This window comes from Sceloporus undulatus, chromosome 7, assembly GCF_019175285.1.
Source record: "Sceloporus undulatus isolate JIND9_A2432 ecotype Alabama chromosome 7, SceUnd_v1.1, whole genome shotgun sequence".
Taxonomy (NCBI): Eukaryota; Metazoa; Chordata; class Lepidosauria; order Squamata; family Phrynosomatidae; genus Sceloporus; species Sceloporus undulatus.
This window is the reverse complement of record NC_056528.1, coordinates 33,528,068-33,551,963: the sequence shown is the minus strand read 5'-3', so window position 1 is coordinate 33,551,963 and position 23,896 is coordinate 33,528,068. Positions and strand designations below refer to the sequence as shown.

The following is a 23,896-nucleotide window of genomic DNA, read 5'->3' as shown; positions in this document are numbered from 1 at the left end:
GTTAGCAAAATGAAATGGTATAGACTTTGCAGAGTCTTTTTGTCACAGTCCAACATGCTTTGATACAGCCTCTGTGAGCATAAGAACAGTCTTGCTGCATCAGACCAAAGAGCCATTTGCATCCAGTTTGAACTGCAGTTACTATCATCCATGGTATGCTAGTTGGGGCTGATGGAAGTTGCAGTCCAACAGCATTGAGAGGTTGATGATCACTTAAAGTCTTCTATTGACTTTTATTGTATCAAATATGTGCATATGTCCACACATGTACATGTGCAGACATAGTGTAGATGTGGAAATCTGTGAAGCCATAATAGTACACCGTCATGCACTGACTAGTGAGTAAGTTGAATTGACCTTGCCTCTAGATCTCTCCTGCCTCTTCATGTTTTACAAGAACAAAAGGCAACAGGATGTGTAGAAGTGAGAGAATGCGTACGATGTGCTCTTTTTTTGTTAGGCACCAGTGCAGAAGCCATTTCCACTGAGCCCTACCCCCAAGTTGTGAAATGTGGGTTTTTCAAACACCATTCATCATCTCCTGCTGTTGATGCAATAGAGTTGTTTCTCATCTGGCTTGAAACGAGGAAAATTTCAAGATAACGCGTTCAGGAAGCATCCGGGCGAGTTTTGTTTATGAAGATGGATTATAGCAATGCATCTTGTTGACAGGAGTGATTTACAGCGCCTGAATAGTTTCTAGAAATAGAACCTCTTTTAGAAGAATTTTAGGTTCTTCCTTGGTCTTCTAATTTAATTAAGAGGAAAATGGGATCTTATGTGCCCAAGCGACACTAAGAATAGGCTTCCCTCTCTCGAATGCTTAACTCTGTCTCACCTGATTAATTTAAAGAGATCCTCAGCCAGATCTCTGGAGGAACTGGCACACCTGTTGAAATGTCGGCATCTTTTCATGAAATTTGTAGGAGTGTAAGTGTTATTCCTTTTCTACTGATTTGTGGAAACAACCCATTTCTGTGTCTTTGCTATGCATGAAAAGTGCCGTATAAAGAATTGGTAGAGCTGGTCAAAACTTGTCGACCATGAAGCTTAGGTTGAGAAATTACTTTTTGGACTATAATTCCCAAATGCAGGGCTAGGAAGTGTTGTCTTTTGGACACAAATCCCAGAATTCACTAGTAGTTAGTGTGATCCCAAAAAATTGCCCTATAATTCCCAGATGCAGAACTTGGAAGAGTTATGACCACAAATCCCAGAATACCCCAGCCAACATGGCCAGTTGTTATGAGGTCCAGAAGAGTAACTTTTCCAAACTCTGCCCAGAAATAGTTTCTCTGAGATCAGTTAGATTTAGACCTATAGCCATGAAAGGAGGAAATACACATCTTATTTTGCTCAGGGAGTGGGCTATAAAATTAGAATTTACAGAAGGTTTTAACTAGCCTAAACACAAGTGTTTATCTTGGGGGAGGGGGAACCTGAATCACATCCATCTCATTTTATAGTTCAAACCGTTCTCAAGAAAACCTAACAAGCAATCTGAACAACCAAGCAGTAAGATAAGAGCGGATGTAATATATATAAAATAATAACCTGCCCAAGGTGATCAAAGATAGATCAGACCCAAATTCCTGGTACCATTTTCAGCAGCAAGGCTATAGATGAGCCCCAGAATTTGTTAAATCGCATGTGGATTTTTACCCCCAAGAGCAGATAGCCATGTTACTCTGTTGCTGCAATTTTTTTGCCTATATGACAAATACTCTGGATTCTGAAAACTGAACAACCCATTCTTTTTTACTCTCTGTCCAGACCCATTACACTGTGCAGGATACTGCCAACCTCTGTTCATGCCGAGCCTTAGATAGCCTTACTGCCACCATTGAATGTGAACAGCCACAACCAGACCTCTACAGGTATGCTTTGGGAATTAGATTTTTGCCTTTCGTTGACTGAGGCTGTGAAGTCTTTTGAAAAATTTGGCTGCTGAAATGGGACTCGGGAGCGTGGTGGGCTCAGCTTTTGTCTTTCTGGAAGACTCCAGAGGTTTTTATTTGCCTGGCTACATGCAGAATAACCACTTGAGAGTTGGATGAGACTCTTCTGTCTATGGTTTAGCTGTCTGACATTCTGAGTCAGATCTTTGGCCCATCTTACTCAGTATTTCCTACACTGAGTGGCGCTCATGATCCAGAAATTCAGGCAGAAATTTTTCAGGCCTTAGAGATGCCAGGAATTGCAATGCTTAGAAAAGTAGTCTTTGGACTGCGACTCCCAGAATGTCCCCAAACAGCATGCTGGTTAATTGATATTGGGAGCTGCAATCCAAAATGAACTTCCCAAGCTCCCAGAATGTACTCTGGGTGCTCTGCCATTGTGCCTATGCCAAAAGAGACTTTCTTCTTTATGAAGATTTGATAACAGACTGTCTTATATCTGTATGCAAAGGGATCTTGTAACACCTTTGAGACTAAGACGTTGTAGCATACGCTTTTATAGATTAGATCTACTTCCTGAGATGCATGGAGTGCATTTGTGTCCAGGAAGCCAGGAAGGATCTTTATAGTAAGACTGTGTGAATAACCATAGAAATGCAAAACTACAGCAATAATATAATTTGACAGTTTTAATGGTCATGGCTCAGTGCTATGGAATTCTAGGATCTGCAGTTTGGCGAGAGAGCTCTGGTGCCAAAACAAACTGAAAATCCCAGAAGCCCTGTAAGACTTCATTATTTTGAAATACAGATGCAGCCTCTAATCTACAAACTCTTATTCTACAATTTTTCATTCAGTTAGTCTCAAAGGTGCAACAAGATTCCTTTAAATACTGGTATTCCAAACGTACACAGCTATGTTTCTGAATTCTTTCATCAATCTGTTGCTGTTGGCCTCATTTTCCCATTTAGGGAAAAAAGCTTCTGGTTTATTGTGAAATCGACCCCTGATCAGTTAACTGGAGGCTAATTTTAAGCCTGTACCATTTCCATCAGTTGCCCAACCCAGTTTCCCACCCACCGGCATGCTATTGATTCTCCTTGCCGCTTTCCACTCTTCTCTTCCCCTTCCAAATGTGGTGCGCTTTCACCTTTTTAGATTGCAAGCCTGAAGGCAGGGCTTGCCTTCCTCATTCTTGTGCAGCACTAAGCAATTGTCATGCCTTGATAGACATGGGCATTTTGTAAACGGTGGGATGGACGGTGTGAGTTGAAGGCTGTGACAACAAGTGACAATTTGTCGGTAACGTCTGTGCCTCCACTGAATATGGTTGTTGTATATTAAGCCAGGGATGACCAGCTGGGGCAAATCCAGGGTCCAGTTTTCTGCCTTGGTACTTTTCAAAGACCATGTGGACTATCAAAAATGCAAAAAAATGAAACAAAACAACAACAAAACCCATAATCAAACCAGACCAAATGTTGCTGGAAGTCCAGTCTGGTCTTGGAAAGCCCCCCCCCCTTTAGTATTAAATAGTGCAGGGGGGCTGCCACATACTTTAAAACAGAGAATGGTCTTTTCATCTTTCCTCCTTTTTTGGTCCAAAAAGGGTGATTCAGAGAGTGTGGCAGGGTCACAGAAACAACTTTGGGGGCCCAATATGCCCCCTGTGCCACACTTTCTCCACTTCTGCATTAAAATCTTGGATTGAACTATTCGATGGCATGTTACATTACGTTTTTAAATTTAATTTTTCCTGTAGTTGAAAAGTACACCGGAGTGCACCTGTTGGGCATGGCTTTGTGAGCTCTTCTTTCTGAAAACTCGCTAGGTTTCTGACTTCACTGAGTTGCTTCACGGAGCTCAGCTGCTTTGCTCATTTATATTTGCAGCCACTCCCATGCAAACACAAGTAGCGCCTAACAAAATATTCCTTTGTGTGTGCCTCTTGTTCCAGGTTTGTGGGCAGAATTAACATCTACAAGGGCGACCAAGAGCCAATAGCCAGGTTTGTCATCTGTTTTGTTGGTTCACTCTTGCTGCGCCTTATTGATCGGGGCTTGTGTTTTCTAATTAGCTAGTTAGCCTCTTACTGCCTAAAGGACATAGCTGACATCCATCAGCTTCAGACCTCTTTTCCATTATCTCTTCCCTATCCCCCGTCCTCCCCACTTTCATTTTATATGTTCCATGGATATTGATTTGTAATCAATTTTTAACAAGGGCTAGTCTACACATAAGTGTATTATGCAAACTGCTGTGGATTTTTGGACATCTGCATCAACACTTAATTCTCATTCCTGAGCAAATTTGCATCTATTTGCCCTCTCTCTGCTAAATGTGCAGCCATTCACAGTCATGCAAAACATTATCGAACATGTGGCCGGCCACATGTTGGATAAAGCGCATCCTTGTGGATACTCGCAGATACTCCAATAAAAAGTGGGAAATTTTTCAGTGGAGTTTATGAAGATCCCCCCTCTCTGCAAAAAACCCCAATTCCTCCGAATCGGCATGTGGCTGGATCACAGACTATTTGATTCAAATGAGCAATATTTTAACTGTATAGACAAGCCCCTAGTTTAAAAAGGTGTCATCCTCCACCCCACCTCCATTGCTGGACTACAATTTGGTGGCATTTTCTGAAGACTTCTTATTTTGCAAAGAAGCTAATAGCTTGCTTTCATTTTAGGGCCCTGGGTCCTGAGAACCTCTTGCTAAAGGGAGCAACATTAAAAAATACCCCTAAGATCTATGGTGAGTAACTATCTTTACTCTCCCAATAAAAAGGATAGAGAGAACTTCTTTCATTCATGTGCCTCATCATTCAGTTACCGGATTTAATTCTGACACATAATGTGATGTAATGGTTAGAGCATTGGACCACAGCTTTGGAAACCCACTGGGTGACCTTGGGCAAGTCATACTCTCTCAGCCCCAGAGGAAGGCAATGGCAAACCCCCTCTGAACAAATCTTGCCAAGAAAACCCTGTGATAGGGTCACCTTAGGAATGCCTTAAGTCAGAAACAATTTGAAGGCACACAACAACACAGCATGCAGTATACAGTATGCTGTTAGATGGTCCTTCTGCTACCTCTTTCTTTTTTAGCCGTACTTCTTCTGGGATGTTTCTTAATAAAAGAGATGTAGTGTGGAGTAGTGGTTACAGTGTTGGCCTACGTCTGGGGAGACCAGTAATGGATTGGCTTTTATTTTTACAGGAGTTGCAGTGTATACTGGAATGGAGACCAAAATGGCTTTGAACTACCAAGGAAAATCTCAGAAACGCTCTGCCGTTGAAAAGTAAGCAAGGGTGCCTGGATTTTATTTTATTTTTATTTTAAAGACAGCAGCTGAATCTCTTTGATTCTGTGTTCTTTTAAAAGATCTGGACAGGGAACAAAGTATTTTAACCATCTTCCCTTGTATACACTCCCAACGGCCTGATGGAAATAGAAATTTGTAAACAGGAAAAAAGGCCGAGAGGCCAAAGCAGGCAAGGACAACAGGGGCTGTCCAGGTGTTGGATGACAGCTTCCACCACCCCTGACTATTGCTTATGTTTGCCAGAGCTGAGAGGAGCCAAAGTCCATAGAAAGCCACAGATTTCCTGCCTTTCCCACGTTTCCAGACATGCAGCTAAGGCAGTGGCTCCATTTGCAATGCAAGAATTAATGTGTTAAGGTGGGAATGTTCAGGAGTACAAACTCTCTTTAAACCAGGGTGGACAATGTCTGCCCTGCATGTGACATGAGCCCTTCCCGGCTGCTTTTGTAGCCCCCAAATGTAATTTCTTTTTCAAAAGAAGGGCTCCCCCTCTCTAAAATATCCCCTTGAAGGGATGTGAAGAACATTTTCACCATATTTGGAGGCTCCAAATGTTTTGCAAAGTTTTGCAAAATTTTTCAAAAATTATTTTTGCCCCAAAATGCCTTCTTGGGGCCCAGAGAAGACCCATAAACCATGGTGAGATTGTCCTCATGTCCCCTAAATGTCCCTCATGTTTCCCATATAGGAACAAAAAATGGGGATTTACAGGAGCCGGTACAACGAGGGATGTAGCCCTCCAAGGTCTCAGTGGGAAATAATCTTAGTCTTGTAGGTGTTGACCACCCCAACTTTAAACCTATGTTGTTATGCCTCTGATCAATCCAACATTTTATCCCTGCTTGTTCAGCAGTATGAACAACTGTAATTTTTGTTTTTTTGCTTTTGGACGCTTTCCTTTTCCAGATCAATCAATGTTTTCTTAATTGTCTACTTATGCATTCTTGTGAGCAAGGCTGTTGTGTGCACCACTCTGAAGTATGTCTGGCAAAGCGTTCCATACAACGATGAGCCCTGGTACAACCAAAAAACCCAGAAGGACAGAGAAACTTTCAAGGTAATTGAGTTTGCTTCCCTTCCTTCCGATTGCTATCATGGTCGTATTTTCTGCCTTCATCTGTCTTGTGTGTGTGTATCAGTGCCATAAATCTTTCTCTTCTTTTTAGCTCTTAAAGATGTTCACCGATTTCCTGTCCTTCATGGTCCTGTTCAATTTCATCATCCCTGTTTCCATGTATGTGACAGTCGAGATGCAGAAATTCCTGGGCTCCTTCTTCATTTCATGGGACAAAGATATGTACGACAAAGCCAGCCAGGAAGGGGCCTTAGTGAATACCTCCGACCTCAACGAAGAGCTTGGGCAGGTCAGACATTTTTCCCATCTATTCATTCATTCATAGCATTTAATGTTCCACTCTTCAGCAGGTAACCAACTTATCTATTTTTTAAAAAACTTTGCTTTTAGGCTTGCATTCTGTCAATGTATGATACAAAAAAAGAAAGGAAAGGGGAAGCAGCATCACTCTGTTCCAGGGATGAGTACTGTGTGATCTTCTAGATGTTATTGAGCTGCACTCCTTACCCTTGGCCTGCAATTGCTGTTCAGCAACATCTGGAGGACCACACAACTCCAACCCTTGTGGTTTGCATCATTATGTTCATTTTAAAGATGTTCCAAGTTATTCGGTTGCCACACAGCCCACAAAGGGAAATGAAGTCATTTTAATGTAACGGCCCCAAATGGATCTATCCACCCAAGGAGATGATCTCTCTCCTTCATGATGTCCCATTAGTTTGCTGAGTCCGATTTCCTAGCTTGTTTTTCTGTAATGAGAACAACACAACTGAACTGAATAACAAAGGGAAAGCATGCATTGCTTGGCTGTGAAACAAATGGGCAAAGAAGACAGGGAGAGGATGGCTGTATGCTTTCCAACGCTGCAGCTCAAAGAAAACACTTCGCCAGAGCGCTTCAGGAGTTGACGATCCGACCTTAGTAAAACCTGACACTTCCAGGTTCTAGTGTTCCTTTCAGCACAGGATTTTTTCTTTTAAAAAAACCCCTATTTAAATATGTATAAGCACTAAAGATTGATCCGGTGGGCCCCTGAGTGTTCGATGCTATAATTAGCCCGCGCTAAGCAGGATTTGCATGCTTGTTACCATGCGGGGAAATGTCAGCCGTTGTGCACATCAAACAGTCTCCTTGGTTGGGCTGCCCTAATTTGCAGTTCATTTTTGTGTGTGATGGCTATCCTAGAAGATTTAACAGGCCAAGGAAACATAGAACAACCCCAACAAATACAAATGCACACTTGCTTTTGTTTATGTCCCGTACTCCCTTTCACACACTCAGATAGTTGGATTTCACTGCTTTCCACCCTATAAGTTAGGAGTTAGTGGATCTAGTCGTATCCCATCGTGTCTCAAGGGGGTATTTATTTCCTTCCAGGATTCAAGGGGGATTACAATATATTATTTTAAACGAAAGACCGAGCTAAAATATTTATTACAAATGTTTTTTAAAAAACCACACAATTAAATACGACCACCATTTGTTGTAGGAATTATAGTTTGTTGGGGCACCAGAGAGAACATACTTCTTCCAGTGTGGTAAAGGAATTAATCATCATCATCATCATCTAGATATATCAGTCAACTTTTCACTGTGATCTACTGGTTGAATGTACCACTTCTGTTTGAGATGATCCCCTGAACCTGGGGTTTAGAGGAACAAGTTTTTGTTGCAATTCTAAGCATGAAAGAGAGAGTAGAGTCTTCTGTTTCTTTTCCCCAGACAAACCACGGTTCTTTAGCATATGTGAATCAGGGTTTATTCATAAACCACAATGGGAACTTTCCTTCTATTTTGTGGCCACTGGAGCTCCCATTACTCCCTCCCCATCTTTTGCTTCAAGGGCCACCTCTAAAACAAGAACCTGTTCTAGCAATAAAATATAATAAAATAAAGTGCCTTGGGATACGAAATGATCGGCTTACGAAATTTCCGGGATACGAAAAAGTTGGATTGGAAAAAACTGTTTCGGGTTACGAAATATTTTTCGGGTTACGAAATTCATTTCGGCGCGAAATTCAAATGCTATAGGCTTTCCAGTGCTAACGGAAAGCCTTTTCGGGTTACGAAATTTTCGGGTTACGAAAGGAATGGCGGAACGAATTAATTTCGTAACCCGAGGTAGCAGTGTATATTTGAGGGATCCTTTCAGTTTCATCGTTGATGCGGTCTACCTGAGGATGGGTGCATGTATGTATTTGTTTGGGGTCCCCAAAATTGAATGTCTTTACTCAGGATTTTCCTTTCCTCCCCTTTTTTTCTTGTAGGTTGAATATGTGTTCTCTGATAAAACAGGGACTTTAACAGAAAACACCATGGAGTTCATTGAATGCAGCATAGATGGCTTCAAGTACAGCAGTTCCCTCTCAGAGGTTGATGGCGGAAAGGCCTCAGTAAAAGCAGCAAGGGTAAAATTAACTTCAGAGTACTTAATATTTTGGGCAGTGAAAGAACTTTGTACGGATTACACAAGAAATTTTTGGGTGGCAAGACACAAACAAAATTACCTTTTTCTTTTTGGAAGCGAAAGGGCAGAGAGGACCACATATGCATCCAGGAGACAATACTTTTTCCTAACCTCATTCTTAGGGTAGGATAGGAACGACAGGTTGAGTCTCCCTTTTCTAAAATGCTTGGGACCAAAAGTGTTTTGGATTTGATTTTTTTAGGGGGATTTTGAAATACCTGTATTTGCGCATAAGTACATAATGGAGAGGGGAGCCAAGTCTAAACGCAGAATTTCTTTATGTTTCATATAGACATAGTCTGCAGGTAATTTTATACGTCATATTTTAAAATATTTTTTGTGCATGAAACAACGTATGCACACACTGAACCATCAGAAAACAAAGGTGTCACTTTCTCAGCCACTCGTGAAAAAATTTTTGGCTTTTGGGGAATTTCAGAAATTGAGACAAGGGAGACTCAACCTGTACAGAGCTGTAAATGACATCCAGGGTCATCTAGTCTGCTCCCTGCCATTGCAGGCTTCACCGCTAAAATATTCCTGGCAATGAGCATCCATCTACTACCTGAAAACCTCCAATGACAGTATTTATTGACAGTCTCCCATCCAAGTACTAACCAGAGCTGACCCTGATTAGCTTCCAAGATTAGACAGGATCTGGTCCCTTTATGGTATTTACTTCTTAAAATGTTTTGATATAACTGTTTGAAATTCTGCTTATAGTACCTCCCCATCTCAGTAGATTGGGAAATCCATCGTATCCCATAGAATATAGTCTGATCTCTGGTCCTGGGTTGCAGCTTACTTGCCGAAGTAAGATGGGCTGCCATTGCATGGCCAAGCAGTTGGAATGGCTACTCTCTCTTTTGAATTAGCAAAGAGTCTCCACAAATGGCCTTATCCTGCTTCTTACCATTCAGGAAATGGTTAGCTGTGTGAATAGACCTGAGACATCGTGTTATCTTCTGTGCTTGTTCCTGCAACAATCTCTTCTCCTCTTTGCTAATGTCGTTGTTTTTCACATTCTCTTTCCAGAGCCAAGAAGAACTGTTCATGCGCGCTTTGTGCCTCTGCCACACTGTTCAGGTCCAGGAAAATGATGAAGTCGATGCACAGAAATCAGACTCAGGCATCTCGAGCAAATACGTTGCTGCTTCTCCAGATGAAGTAGCTTTACTTCAGGGGGCTCAAAAGTAAGAATGGCTTTGGAGGCGAGTCTGCTTCCTCCCCTCCCTCCCTCCTCTATCACACGGATGTTCCTTCCACGGCTCTAAGGCTCACAGATGGTTGCTCCTTACTTTGGATGCTGAGGACAGGACTGAAAACATGGCAAAAGTTTTGACTAAAATCTGTCCCCAGAATGATCTTGGGTTTTGGAAGGTTCAGCTGTTGGTTCTAGTGAGATTACTATAATGCAAGAAATAGCAAAGTGCAGTCCAGGGGCCATATGCACCCACCAGGTTATATTTGCAGGCCTCCCAACATCCCCTACACTCCCACTTTGTTTTTGTTTGTTTTTTTCCTGGTAAAAAAAGAGTGAATTGCCACACTTGGAGTCCTATTGGCAGTCTATACCTGGAGGTCTAGAAGGCAAAAGCTGTTCCTTTCCTCACAACTGGTGGGGGTGCACCCCTGTGGCCAGTGAGTAGCTATTTTGAATCAGGGGCTGGAGGTGCACCCCAATGCCATTAACTCCAGTTACATATTTGGAAGAATTGCATAAAGAGTACTGGATATCTCCTTTTGCAATGCTGAGAAAGTACCTGATGCTGGTATAATGATGGACTGCACAACCTAAGTCCCTAAAAGGCTTCTGGCCTCACTTGTGTGCTTTCGTGCATTTTGGCTGAGGAGGAAAGCTCAAGTGTTCCAATGTGAAGAACATGATGGGCATCTCTTATGCAAAGTGAGGCCATCCCAGAACCATTCGTTGAGCAATGGGTTGTATGCCAGCCAACTGGGAGATAAGCTGGCATCTTTCAAACTGGGATGTGGAGGGCAGAGAGGAAGATGTAATGACTAGGCACTGGGACTCTCAAAAGGCAACTAGTTGCCCATTTCTGGCCTAAAACGTGGTCAACGGATTGGTTCTCATCTCAAAGGAAGACATCGATTCTGCAAGTAGGAAGAGCAGTTTTGTCTCTGTCAAGGTGCAGCTAAATTTTTCAGTGACCCACTTCGCTCTTCCCTGTTCTCTGAGTGAGAGTACCTTTTAATTTTTTAAAGTGGTCTTGGCTGCTTTATGGGATCACCATAAAAAATGCAAGATCCTTTTAGCTTTCCCCCTCCCCTTGTGAATTGCAGCTGCAGCATAATTGTGATCCATCTATATGTGCAGCAAAACTAAAATTCAGGTGGCAAGACAGTTACTGGAGGTTTTTCAACTGCTTCCTAAATGCTCCTCTCAGTTTTGCTTTGCCAGTGAGCAAAATCTGAAATAAGCAAAAAAGGTATATATATATATATATATATATATATATATATATATATATATGGACAGAATTTACCAAGATATTTGATGGGACAGTTTCCTCTAGCATAACAGTTATATTACCTTTAAGTTGAAAGAAACAAGGAGAATGCAAGCAAAGGAACTGCTGAATGCTGATGTGTTTCAGGGCTTTGGAAAAAGCAGCAGTCCACATTATGCAAGCATTTTAAGTCCTGCAGCCAGAAAAACTCAAACTGGAATCTTACATAAATTACAGAGATTGCTAATTCTGATTTTAGTCATCATCTGGCAGGGAAAAGAGCAATGTGAGAACTAGAGCTCTGCTCTCCAAATACTGCAACTCTTTCTTGGTTATTTCTAGTTTCTGACAATTCTTCAAATTTTGCTCATATTCTTTCAAGAATATATTGTCATCCATGAGGACTAGAAACATGCATGATACAAAATATAGTTAGTGCCCAGTGACTTTTTTTTTGTGGGTGTTGCGTGCTTCCCCACAATTGTAGTCCCCACATAGCCCTTCCTGTATTGTATTCTCAATCAGCCCTCCTGTTGTGTGATTTTTATTCCTTTTCATTATTTTATGGTCTTTCTTTCTTTTTTCTTCTTAATTTAAAGTGTGTGCGTGTGTGTTGTTTTTTTTTTTCAACGCCATTCTGTCCTTTTTGTTTATTGACAGGTATGGTTTCACTTTTCTAGGACAAGAAAATAACTTCATGAAAGTAAAGACTCCGTACAAGGAAATCGAAAGGTAGGCGCGATTGCAGTTTGACAGAAGGAAGCCAAAACCTTTCAGGAGAACATGAATTCAGGGCAATACTGTTGGAGGTAATGCAGTATTGAACTGAAAGTCTTATTATTTAATTTTGCCTGGGTATAACACACTCCTTTATTTCTTCTTCTGACAAGGCTGTGGTCTATATGGTCCACCTTTATTTCAGTGATGCATAAACCAGCCTGGACAATGTGTTATGTGTCTTGTTTATATGGCGCATACTATCCTAGGTTTATATTTTGCATGTATTCTTTGGGGCTGTCAGATTTTTGTTACAATTTGAGAAAGATTTACATCCCATTTCATGGTTCAGAACATACACAATTAATTTATAAATAAATTAAACACATTCCAATATAATAAAATATACATTACATTAAACTACACACACTGATACATATACATAGAAATACCTCTTCTGAGCCTAACAGTAGCCTTTAGTATGGTGGACATGGCCAAGTCCCTTTATCATTTTTTACTTGCTACAGAACTAACACTTCTTAGTGATGGAATATCACATACAGTGTATGTTGAGCGTAGCAGTGGTGGACAACTTGGTTTACTTGTGTTCGGTTTTGAGCAATGGCAGCTGGTATGCCTGATGTTAGTGGAGGCAATGAATCTGCTCTAGGTTTTACTTTGAATCATAGCTACCCAGGTTGCTGCATCCTATCCCTCCAAATAGGGTCAACATCTTGTAATGCTCCTTCAAATTGTGGACTGGAACCTAAAACAGACTCCTTGCCCTACTGACACTGGAATCGCAGGTCAGCTGTGTTTTTGAGGTGGGATATTATGTGCATTGAATCTGAACCCACCTCCCACTGCTCTAACAATTCTTTTGTCTCTCTCCTCTGAAAAGATATGAGCTGCTAAATGTTCTGGATTTTGACTGTGTCCGGCGTCGAATGAGTGTTCTTGTGAAGGCGAATGACGGTCAGTTCAAATACTTTCCCCCTATGAAACCTTTTATTAATTTATTTCACAGTGCCAGCAATTGTTTCTTCACTTAATCTCCCCACAGTTATCAAACCCAGATCTCTCCCTTTGCAAATTGCATTTTAGGAAAGCTGTATCTCTTCTGCAAAGGAGCAGATTCAGCCATTTTCCCAAGGGTCCCTGAAGCTGAAGCACAGAAGACCAGAACACATGTGGAGCGAAATGCAATGGTATGTGCGTTGGATGTACCCATACTGCGAGGTTTCAGGGAATAAATCACAGAAAGCCTAAATTGTCAGCTGGTTTGATTGCATACTAAGTTTCAGTTGCATAAAGCTATATATGCTACCAGTAAGAGAAAAATCTGCCAGGTTCTTAGATTCAGTCCTCCTGTCTTCTCCATCTTGTTTCTTAAGAATGATGCTGAGATGGGCAGAAGGGCTTTGGCTGCTGCACTGTTGTTCGCTTGGAGGGTTAGGAGTGACTTTTCAAACTCCTTGCTTTAGTTTTAGGCTCTGTGTTAAACATTGGTTAATAAGAATGGGCAGGTTATTTGGTCAAGGGCTGTACTAGAAATTGGCTATCCCCAGTTTCCACTTGGACCTTAACATCAATTCATAATCATGACTCTGACCCCAATTTTAATTTATGCACAGAGAAGCAGAACCTCCATATCCAAGGGCAGTGTCCTCAACATCAGGAGACTGATGGCCTTCATGCTCTGCATCTGTCTCTGAGCTTGGAACAGTTTGATTTATAGACAGAAGCTCCCAAAATCCTTCAGCAAGTACAGTCAGCTAGTGTGTTCTGGGAGTTGCAGTCCAAAAAGATCCCAAATCCTAACTTTGTCAAGCTCTGATCAGCCTGGCCACTGTGAGGAAACATAAATCCTGGATAATACAGTGGGCCTGTGGTATCTGCTTCAGTTTGGTTCCTTACTGAAATCCGTGGATGCTCAAGTCCCATTAGACTGAGTGGCATAGTAAAATAGTAACCCTTGTACAAAATGGCAAAATTAAGGTTTGCTTTTGAGAGTTTGTGTCTTTGAAAAAAATATTTTCAAGCTTTATTTATTTTATTTTATTGCCAAGCTTTAGAGGATACATTGGTTTGCTTCCAGGATGGGTATCGGACTCTCTGTGTGGCCTTCAAAGAAATCTCTCAGGCACAATATGTGGTAATCAGTGGCCAGATTAAGGAGGCGACAATGGCGCTGCAAGACCGGGAAGCCAAGATGGCCAAGGTTTTTGACGAGATTGAGACGGACATGCATTTGATTGGGTCCACGGCTGTCGAAGACAAGTAAGCAGAGGCACAAAAAGCCATATGGCCTCAGCACTGCCATTTACACTAATAGCATACACATACCTGTTTGCCCTCCAGACAAACACATAGTTTTCTATGATGGTCAGACTGCACAGGAAAACAGATGGCCATCTGTCGGGGATGCTTTGGTTGAGAGTTCCTGCATGGCAGAATGGGGTTGGACTGGATGGATCTTGGGGTCTCTTCCAACTCTATGATTCTATGCTGGAAAGACACCAAAGTGGCTTACTTGTGGTGTTCAGGGGGAAAAGTCACCCACCTTTAAGATTGGGCAAGCCTTATCCCAATGACGGAGCACTTGTTTTGCGTGCAGAAGAAACCAGGTTCAGTCCTCAGCATCTCTTCATAATGCTAGAAAAGAATCTAATCTGAAACACTGGGAAGCTTCTGCAAGGCTGTATAGTCAAGACTGAACTAGTTCAACCAATCATCTGAGCTGCTTCCTATGAGAGACTTCTCCACCCTTGAAGAATAGCTTGGACTATAAATGGAAGCATTTGTTAGCAGAGACCAGTCAAAGCAAATTGCATTAATAAAACACCTTCCTCTGTATGACCCACAGTTGCATTGTATGAAGGAAAGCAGTGGGGTCACACTTGCTAGCTTTTCACATCCATACACCCCTTTCAGGGCAGCTGTATGAAAGGCCAGAGCATGGGGGGATTTAAGGGTGATTTTACACCGTATAAATATTGCAGTTTGACACCATTTTAATTGCCGTAGTTCCATATTGCAGAATCCTTGGATCTTTAGTTTTGTGAAACACCAACACTCTTTGGCAGGAAAAACTAAAGACATGTGTGCTAGATTTTCATAGGCTGGAGCTACAGTGCCAAACTGCATTATTTCTACAGTGTAGATTCACTCTCTGTGGGTAGAGTTCTTGCACATAAAAGGGTCAACATTCTTGGGTCTAACCCTAGTTCTTATTCCAAACTTGAGTAGACACATTTAGCTGATAGCAGTCCTACCCAGCATGGACAATAGTAAGGAATTCTGCACGTTTGATCTTAATAATATCTGGTAGGCCTCATGATTTCCAATACTGGCACAGAACGATACCATAAACAACTGGTTTGGAAAATAACATAATTATTGAGATAGAAAGGACTACCTTGTCCTCCTCCCTCCCTCCCCCTTAAAACTGTATTTCAATTATAACAAATAGGGAAATCCTTGTGTTTGTCAGTGTGGTGCAGTGGCTTAAGTGTTTGACTACTACTCTGGAGGCCAGTGTTCAATTCCCAGCTTGGCATTGCAACCCACTGGGTGACCTTAGGCAGGTCACATACTCTCAGCCTCAGGGGAAGGTAATGGAAAACCCCCTCTGAACAAATCTTGTCAAGAAAACCCCATGATAGGTTTGCCTTGGGGTCATCATAAGTTGGAAATTACTTGAAAGCACACAACAATGCAACATATGTTTAAGTTTGTATTGATTGAATTCACCTATATTCCTCTTACACATTTTGGATTTTTTTCAAAAGAGTCTAAATATTTGTTTGCTTTTAAACAAAAGAAAAAAGAAACCCCCAAAGACAGGAAGCTTTTGGGAGCATCCATCCTTCTGTTTGGCCAGTAAAGCCATGTCTATCCCTAGGCTCCAGGACCTTGCAGCCGAAACCATTGAGGCCCTGCACACAGCCGGCATGAAGATCTGGGTGCTGACAGGGGACAAGCTGGAGACGGCCCAGGCCACATGCTATGCCTGCAGGCTCTTCCAAACCAACACAGAATTGCTGCAGCTGACAACCAAAACAGTGGGAGAGGAAGGCCGAAAGGAGGATCGCTTGCATGAGCTTCTGGTGGATTATCACAAGAAGCTAGTGGTGGACATGCCTCATGGCAAGAGGTTAGCAGGGAGGTCTTTGCACCTTTTGGGGCTCTGAGGTTAAATGCCTTTCAGGGGCCTTGCAAGGAAGGCTAGAGAAAGGACGTTTAGGTTCATGGAAGGGAGCCTGATGTGACCCAGTCTGTTTTGAATTCAGATCATCTCCTTGTGTTCTGTCATATTGGGGATGGGAAGAGTGTGCCCCCTAGACTTGCATTGCATAGAGGGGCAGGATAAAAAATATTATTATTATTATTATTATTATTATTATTATTATTATTATTGTTATTATTATTATTATTAAACTGCATGTGGGCCCAACATCCACCCTGAACCCCCACAGTCACTATACACCCCCCCCCCCCCCCCCCTTGAAAAAGAAATCCTGGGGGAAGACCTGAAAAGTCAGTGACTACTCCTGAAACTTTCTGTTGTTCTCTTTTTTGCTACACCAGTCCCACCAAGGAAGCCTATCATCTTAGTTGTTTTGTGGATTCTAGTTGAATAGAATGCGTGTTACTTTCATACGTGTTGCCTTCCATTTTCTAGAACCTGGCTGCTCAGTCATGAGTACGGGCTGGTCATTGACGGGGCCACCCTATCCCTCATCCTGAACCCTTCCCAAGACTCACGCTCCAGTCACTACAAGACCATCTTCCTCCAGATCTGCTTGAAGTGCACTGCAGTCCTGTGTTGTCGGATGGCTCCTCTCCAAAAAGCCCAGGTGAGTTGCTCTGGGCTTTCGATCAATGTGATGCTCCCCATGGAAAGGATGAATGGATTGTGCTATCCCATTGTCCTCCATCCTTGAGGCAAGTGATTGGCTCAGTTCAGACTCCCAGTTCTGACCCCTTTAAAGGCCCGAATGATTAATATTTTGGGTACCTTTAAGGCTCTTTGGCTCCTTTTTTGACTACCAGCATTCAGCTGATGGCCATGAGGAACAGGGCCTTTGAGCCAAGTCCATCCCTGGGGTTGCATGTGTGGTGGTTTGTTTATTTTGTTTGGCCCTTGTTCCCCCCCCCCCCCAACTTTTCCATTTTCTGGCTAAAATAAAAAAGTTGAATTGTCCCTCCTAGACCTTGAGCATATCACATTATTTTGTTTGCCCATATTGTTGCATTCTATCATGCCTATTTTTAGATTGTTCGAATGGTTAAGAATTCAAAGGGCAGTCCCATAACGCTCGCCGTAGGGGATGGAGCCAACGACGTCAGCATGATTTTGGAAGCTCATGTGGGCATAGGTAAGAAAGGCCTTCTTCAAACTCAGCCATGATGGTGGAAGGGGAGGGACTGCAAAACAAAGGAGTTAAGATGGAGACTACATGTGGCTTGCTGACCACATCTTGCCACTCCTTGGTTCAGAGCAAAGATTTCTTTATGATGTCTGTGCCTCACACAAATGGGTATTGCACCTGCACAGAGTCCCTGTTTGCAAAGTTTTAGAGTTGTGTAGCCTTGGCGAGAAACCCCCTTTCTGTGTTCCAACCCACCAAGTTACCCTTCCCTCAGTTTTTCTTCATCTGACATGAGTAACTTGTTCAGGGAGATTGCCAGAACTGCAGAAATTTAGCACTGAGTTCCTTTGCTGTAATTCAGAGATATAGCTGTGTTTGTCTTTAAAATCAGTATGTAAAGAAATCTTGTAGATCTCAGATGCATTTGAGGAAGAAGACTTAAGTCTATGAAAGCTCATGCCGCCAACTTCTTTCTTTCAGTTAGTCTCAAAGGTGCTATAAGATCTCTTTACATACTTCCTTTTCTATAGTGATTCTGAAGTGGCATGTATCTTTGTGAGATATGGTTGCCAGAATGCAATTTCACTTGCTGTCTTTCCTCTCTGCATCCAGGTATAAAAGGTAAAGAGGGTCGCCAGGCAGCCCGAAACAGTGACTACGCCATCCCAAAGTTTAAAGACTTGAAAAGATTGCTTTTGGCACATGGGCATTTATACTATGTGAGAATAGCACACCTTGTACAGTATTTCTTCTACAAGGTAAAGCAGTTATATAGGCTGTCTTGGTTACCAGGATAATTTCTCACTTCCCACGCATGGATTAATGCCAAACAGAATGTTAATGTGTGATGTGGAAGTGAAAAAAATAACCCAAAGCCTTAATCCTAAATGCATGGTCTTTGCCACTCATGCTGTCTTTGGATAGGTTTGGTTCTTCCTTGCCTCTTGTCATTTTCATTAACATTTAGTATTTCAGACCGAAAGCTTAGTTGTGGAGCTACTGTTGCATTGTATGTAGAAAGCCTTGTATTCATACTCAACAACAAACAAGCACAATCCAAAAAAGTCTGATTCTTAAATAATGAGTCCCATAGCATTTTATTGACTAATTGGAAGATGGGGTGAATTAACTTGTAAAATTTTTCTGCTAACCTGCTTTCCCCTGTCTTTCCTGGTATTTTCTTTTGTAGAATCTTTGCTTCATTTTCCCCCAATTTTTGTACCAGTTCTTCTGTGGCTTTTCACAACAGGTATGTTGTTGCTCTTGGGGATGATCTTGTGATGAGAAATGAATTATGGATCCCAGTTTAACTTTGGGGTGAAATTCTAGACCTATTTGTATTAGAGCAACATTTGTTGCAACCTGAGAATATTCTGCAAGCTCAATGTATTTTGCATTCTTAGTCTTAATAAAGCCACCAACATGGGATAAATCAACAGGTGACTTGAAGACACACACACACACAAAGGTCTGTGTATGATCCCTAGTTTCAAACAAATGCATTCAAAAGCAAGTCTCTTTATCATTACTGATACAGTGCTGTCTGTCTGTGTGTAGTCTTTCACAGAATAAAATGCTTTACAGAATAAGTTGGCCCAAGGAGTTTGCAACCAAAAATATGATGTAAGAACAATGAAAGACAGGGAAGTAGTGGTGAATATACACCATTCTTTCGGTTGTATTCACTTAGCCTTGTCTGCAGGTTTAAAAGGAGTAGGGCAGGGACTGAAAACAAATGGCTGCCTAGAGGAGGATGAACAAGGGAAGCAGGTACTGGGGGCCAGTTGTCTGCCCCAGCATCCACAAACAGCTGGATGGGTTGTCAAAAATGAACCAAAAAGGGGAGGGGGTCAAGACCCAAGGAAGAGCAGTATAACATGTGTTCGTCCCTTTGCCAAAAACCACCCCTGTTCTTAAAACAGGGCCTTTTGAGGTGCAGATGCAGAGGAGGAAACCTGTTGGAGAGGAAAGCTGTTAAGTTGTCAACTTAAGCTGCAGTTTTAAGTGTGTGTGTGTATGATAGAGAAAAGAGAAGTCGTCGGCCGGCTGCACAATTATAAGAAATGTCTGCAACCACAGTCTGATAGTTTGTTTCCTGCTCTTTTCATCATCAGACAAAAAGCCTACCGCTTAACAAAAGCCCTTAAAGCCAATTTTTTAATCTTTGCATGGTGGAGAAAACGTCTGTGCTGTCTCCCAATTTTTCCTTCTCATTTGCTTTCAGCCTCTCTATGATGCCGCTTACCTTACCATGTTCAACATCTGTTTCACCTCTCTGCCGATCGTGGCCTACAGTCTCCTGGAGCAACACGTCCACATTGACACCTTGATGGCCTTCCCAAAGTTATATCTGTAAGTGAGACATGCTTTTTTTCTTCTTTCCAGTTTCCATGTACAGTTGGCCCTCTGGATCCATGGATTCTGTATCCACAGGTTCACTCATCCACAGCTTGAAAATATTCAAACGAAACATAAATTCTAAAAAGCAAAACTTGATTTTGCCATTTGATATAAGGGGCACCTTTTTACTTTGTCATTGCACTTAATGGGACTTGAGTATCCACAGATTTTGGTATCCATGTAAGGCCCTGGAACCGAACCCCAGCAGATACCAAAGGCCCACTGTACCTTTTTTGGCCAGCTACAACCATAGGTTTACTCTTTTCTCTCACCTTTTCGTTCTCATTTATGTCTCTATTACTTTCTCTACTTTTCCCAGTGGAGATCTACCTACTGATCAGAGGCTTGGTAGTTTCAGCCCTTTGAAAATCTTTAACTCTTCCACTGGGCATCTTTTAACAGCCCCTGGCATAAGCCAGCATCCTGTTTGACTCTGAAGGAATTTAAAGTTCCACCTACATACCTACAATGGAGACCAGGGATTGAGGATGCTTTCACCACTAGGCTGCTTTTTTGCACAACCTGGGAAAAAAGTATTGGGCAAGGAGATACTGAACAGCTCCTTGTGCATCATCCCCCAAAAAAAGTACATATACTGGCATCACTTCTGCCCATGTCACCAAAAAGATTCTGGGATGCCTTAAGGGTCCAGCTGAAGGAACGGAAGGAGCCCCTGCCAACATTTCTGTTTCTAGCAGCTCTTCCCTCCAGACCTCCTCCTGCAGTCTGTTGCTTCTCAATTTTGGCAGCTGACACAAACTATGGAGGGCTACCATCTGGATAAGCACCATGGCAGTGGCTCTCCCCACCCCTCCTGGAGCTACACAAGGGCTGATGCCAAGCCTTGGATCTGCCGAGCGATCTGCAGACCCATTCCAGCAGATGAAAACCTTCCTCTGGCTCCTCTCCAGCAAGTCAGCTGCTGTTGTCTGTTATCAGGCACTTGGTGTGGTATAAACATCCTTTCTCACATCCAGAGGATTTGTGTGTGCAGCAAATGGCGGGGGGGGGGGGGCAGGAGAAAAGGGATCTGCTCCAGAGCTTGCTCTCTCTGTCACGATGCCCCTGCCCTCCTTTCCCCCTTTGCCAAGTGCTGTGGCATTCCCTCCTTCTGCACTATTTATAGCTTGCTAGGAGATTAGCACGCTCATCGGCTTGCCTAACGAAAGTGTAATTGCACAGGCAGTGCAAGAGAAACAATCTAATTGTAATTTCTGTAAATGACCTCTGTTTGAATATTCATTGGCTGAAAGCATGTCCCTGGATACAAGGGGTTTGGCAGCTTGCTGCCATTCCCTCCTCTCTGTTCAGCATTGCTATTAGAAGAAGGGAAACAGCACACAAAATGAAAACCAGCAGCTTTTCGCAGCATGTGCTAAGCAAGACAAGGTTTCTTAGGGCTAGTCTGCATGATTAAAATACTTCTCGTTCCAATCAAATAGAATATTATCTGGCCATATGCAGAGGTTCGGGCTTTTTGGTGAGGGCAAAAACTTAACCGCTGCAGAAAAAGGCTTTGCTGTTTTTACCAGAATATCTACAGAAATGCTCATTATCGCACATATCACATGTATTCAATGACTGTGCCTTTCTGGCAGAAGAAGGGTGAGTAGATACAGATAGATACAAATTTGAGGAAAGTGAAAGCAATTCACCATCAGGGCGAAAGTGTGCAGCAATGCGCACAATACACATATGTAAGACTGGACCTTAACCAGACAGTTACCTCCACAGTGGTATGTGCTCAATCTTGAAAACAGATTTCCAGGATTTCCACAGCTGGCCCTGTCCTAAGGCAAAGTAAAGAAGCTGTCTCAGGTGGCAAACACTGCAAAGCTGAGAGCATGGCATGCACAGCTCAGGAAGACAGAGCCCAATGTGTCATGCCACCTGCCCCGGTACCCATTTAAACTCGTCAGTGGTTTGACTTGTTTTCCGTGAATCATGAAATCATATTCAAATTTCTAATGGTGATGCGAAATAATTTTTTCAAAAAATAATTTTAAGGAATAAATCTCAGTCTTGCTGAAATAATTGCTTATAACTCATGATTTTGATAGTTTATAACATAATTTAGATAATTGTTTATAACATAATTGTTTAGAGCATGGGATTGTGTTTGTTTAGTTCTCTTGGGATGATGTTCACCTACAAATAGCAAGACATTTTGTGGGTGTGTTTGGAAGGGTTTTCTTGGGCTATCTTTTGTGCAGCCATCGTGTCACTTTAGTCAAACCGGATGTAAGTTGCCCTCTCTACCTGTAAAATAATTGGACTCGCAAAACCAGGCAGATGGATATTTGCAACATACAAGTGGATTATCCCACTTTGATTGGATTTCATGGATTAACCTCCCCTAACCTACTGCCCCCTATTGGACCTGTTGGTTGGGGATGATGGGAAATATAGTATAGTAGCTTGGAACATTCTGCAATAGATAACTGCAGTCCAAAAGGTTGGTATTTTCCTCTTTAGAAGTAGTTGGGTGCAGAGTTTTGGACAAACATCTCTTCATATCTAGGCACCCATTTATCCTTGCAACTTATTCTGTGGTGGGAAGAGCCCATAGCTAAGTGGTAGAACACTTTTTGTTGCTTCCAGAAGATCCAAAGTTAGGTGTCCACTATGTCCATTTGGAAGGAAAGGAACAGTCTTTCGTATCAATCCTAATGGGTTGTGCTGTGGGTTCCTTGATGGTTTCAACTTTCATTTGGACATTCTCTTTAAAAATCGTATCTGGAGTGCATGTCCAAAAAGAAAGTACAGCTCAGGTCCAGCAGAGGGCACTTGTGCATCACAGTTCATCCAATGTTATGCTGCAGACCCATCTCAGAGAGGCAGCTAGAGAATCTCAAAACTATATATCTTTTTAAAAAGCACAAGAATAAGCCAGAAGAACAGTTTGGATATTGTCAGGCTTTGCAATTGTACTGTGGTTCTTTCGGAATAACTGGAGGATGTAAAGATAATTGAGTCAGGCCAAGGAAAGGAGAAGTAGCAGCTAACATGGGAAGAAAAGATGCAATGAAAGAAAGAGAATACAAACCAGCAAATAGAAATGTGTTGAGATCATCTGATAGCCTTGTTTTGTTGTGCCTTTCAGTCACATCTGACTTACGGTGACCCTAAAGCAAATCTATCACCGGGGTTTCTTGGCAAGTTTTTATTCTAATAGGATTTTAAGAACTGAATACTTTTAGAGAAAAGGAATTCAATAGGATGCTATGATGCTTTTACTTCTTTGCATTGCTTATTATAATAGCTCTCCAAGTCCCTATGCATGCCACTGAGCAGGACTAGAGTTGCAGGAAGGAGGCATGAATATTGGGGGAAGAAACATCAACAATGATGGAGAGTTTGCCATTGCCGTCCTCTGAGGCCGAGAGAATGTAACTTGCCCAAAGTTACCCAATGGGGTTTCATGACCGAACCAATACGAAGAGAGCCAGTGTGGTGTAGTGTTTTGAGCGTTGGTAGTTATGCTACCCAATTTAAAGTTATGTAAATCATCTTCAGTCTATATTTTGGTTTCTGTTAATATTCAGTTGTACCTCTGTTTTTGTACTTTCTTACTAGACTTTCCTCAGTAGTCATTCCTGGTCTTTACTATTTTCTGTGAATAATACGGTAGCATTCTCTGTATTTTAAATGGTTGGTGTTCCTTGCCCCAATTTTCATGCCTCTTTCCTGTGAGTCTAGTCCTGTTCGGTGGCGTGCATAAAGTCAGAGAGAGCTATTATAATAAGCAGTACAAAGAAATAAAAGCAGCAAAGCGCACTATTAAATTCCCTTTGATTTGCAGGCAGCTAACAACAAAGCAAAGGATTACCAGAACTTAAAAGCAATTGCCGAGAAGGCCTTGAATGTTGTCTACCTGGCCTTAGAACATTTGGCAATTTCATTCTTCGTGCCTAAGTTTAATTCTTCCTTTTCTTGTCTTTTCTTGTAGGAATGTTTCTGACAATGCCATGTTGCAGTTGAAGCCTTTCATATACTGGACCTTCCTAGGCCTTTTTGACGGCTGCGTGTTTTTCTTTGGAACTTATTTTCTTTTCCAAGATGTTTCTATGGAGAATAATGGGAAGGTGAGAAGCAACAAGATCTGGAATGAATGCCAGATCCCCAATTTGCCTGTGTGTGATAAAGTCCTTGGTTCTCGCCATCC

General features: G+C 42.1%; 1 protein-coding gene across 8 annotated transcripts in view; it reads left to right on the top strand.

Annotated features, from left to right (window-relative positions):
- Nucleotides 1-23,896, top strand: part of ATP11C (ATPase phospholipid transporting 11C) — a 73,660-nt gene that overhangs the window by 36,007 nt on the left and 13,757 nt on the right. For all 8 annotated transcript variants that reach the window (XR_006105091.1, XR_006105092.1, XM_042480225.1 and 5 more), the window contains 19 exons: nucleotides 1,774-1,877; nucleotides 3,856-3,906; nucleotides 4,591-4,655; nucleotides 5,121-5,202; nucleotides 6,133-6,283; nucleotides 6,393-6,590; nucleotides 8,569-8,709; nucleotides 9,804-9,961; nucleotides 11,900-11,971; nucleotides 12,858-12,931; nucleotides 13,061-13,164; nucleotides 14,055-14,236; nucleotides 15,861-16,112; nucleotides 16,641-16,815; nucleotides 17,235-17,337; nucleotides 17,944-18,089; nucleotides 18,521-18,580; nucleotides 19,556-19,683; nucleotides 23,681-23,816. Coding sequence is in view for 6 of the 8 variants with exons in the window: in XM_042480225.1 (XP_042336159.1) it covers nucleotides 1,774-1,877; nucleotides 3,856-3,906; nucleotides 4,591-4,655; nucleotides 5,121-5,202; nucleotides 6,133-6,283; nucleotides 6,393-6,590; nucleotides 8,569-8,709; nucleotides 9,804-9,961; nucleotides 11,900-11,971; nucleotides 12,858-12,931; nucleotides 13,061-13,164; nucleotides 14,055-14,236; nucleotides 15,861-16,112; nucleotides 16,641-16,815; nucleotides 17,235-17,337; nucleotides 17,944-18,089; nucleotides 18,521-18,580; nucleotides 19,556-19,683; nucleotides 23,681-23,816 (2,382 nt within the window). In the remaining 2 variants the exon portion in view is untranslated. The remainder of the gene's footprint in view (nucleotides 1-1,773; nucleotides 1,878-3,855; nucleotides 3,907-4,590; nucleotides 4,656-5,120; nucleotides 5,203-6,132; nucleotides 6,284-6,392; nucleotides 6,591-8,568; nucleotides 8,710-9,803; nucleotides 9,962-11,899; nucleotides 11,972-12,857; nucleotides 12,932-13,060; nucleotides 13,165-14,054; nucleotides 14,237-15,860; nucleotides 16,113-16,640; nucleotides 16,816-17,234; nucleotides 17,338-17,943; nucleotides 18,090-18,520; nucleotides 18,581-19,555; nucleotides 19,684-23,680; nucleotides 23,817-23,896) is intronic.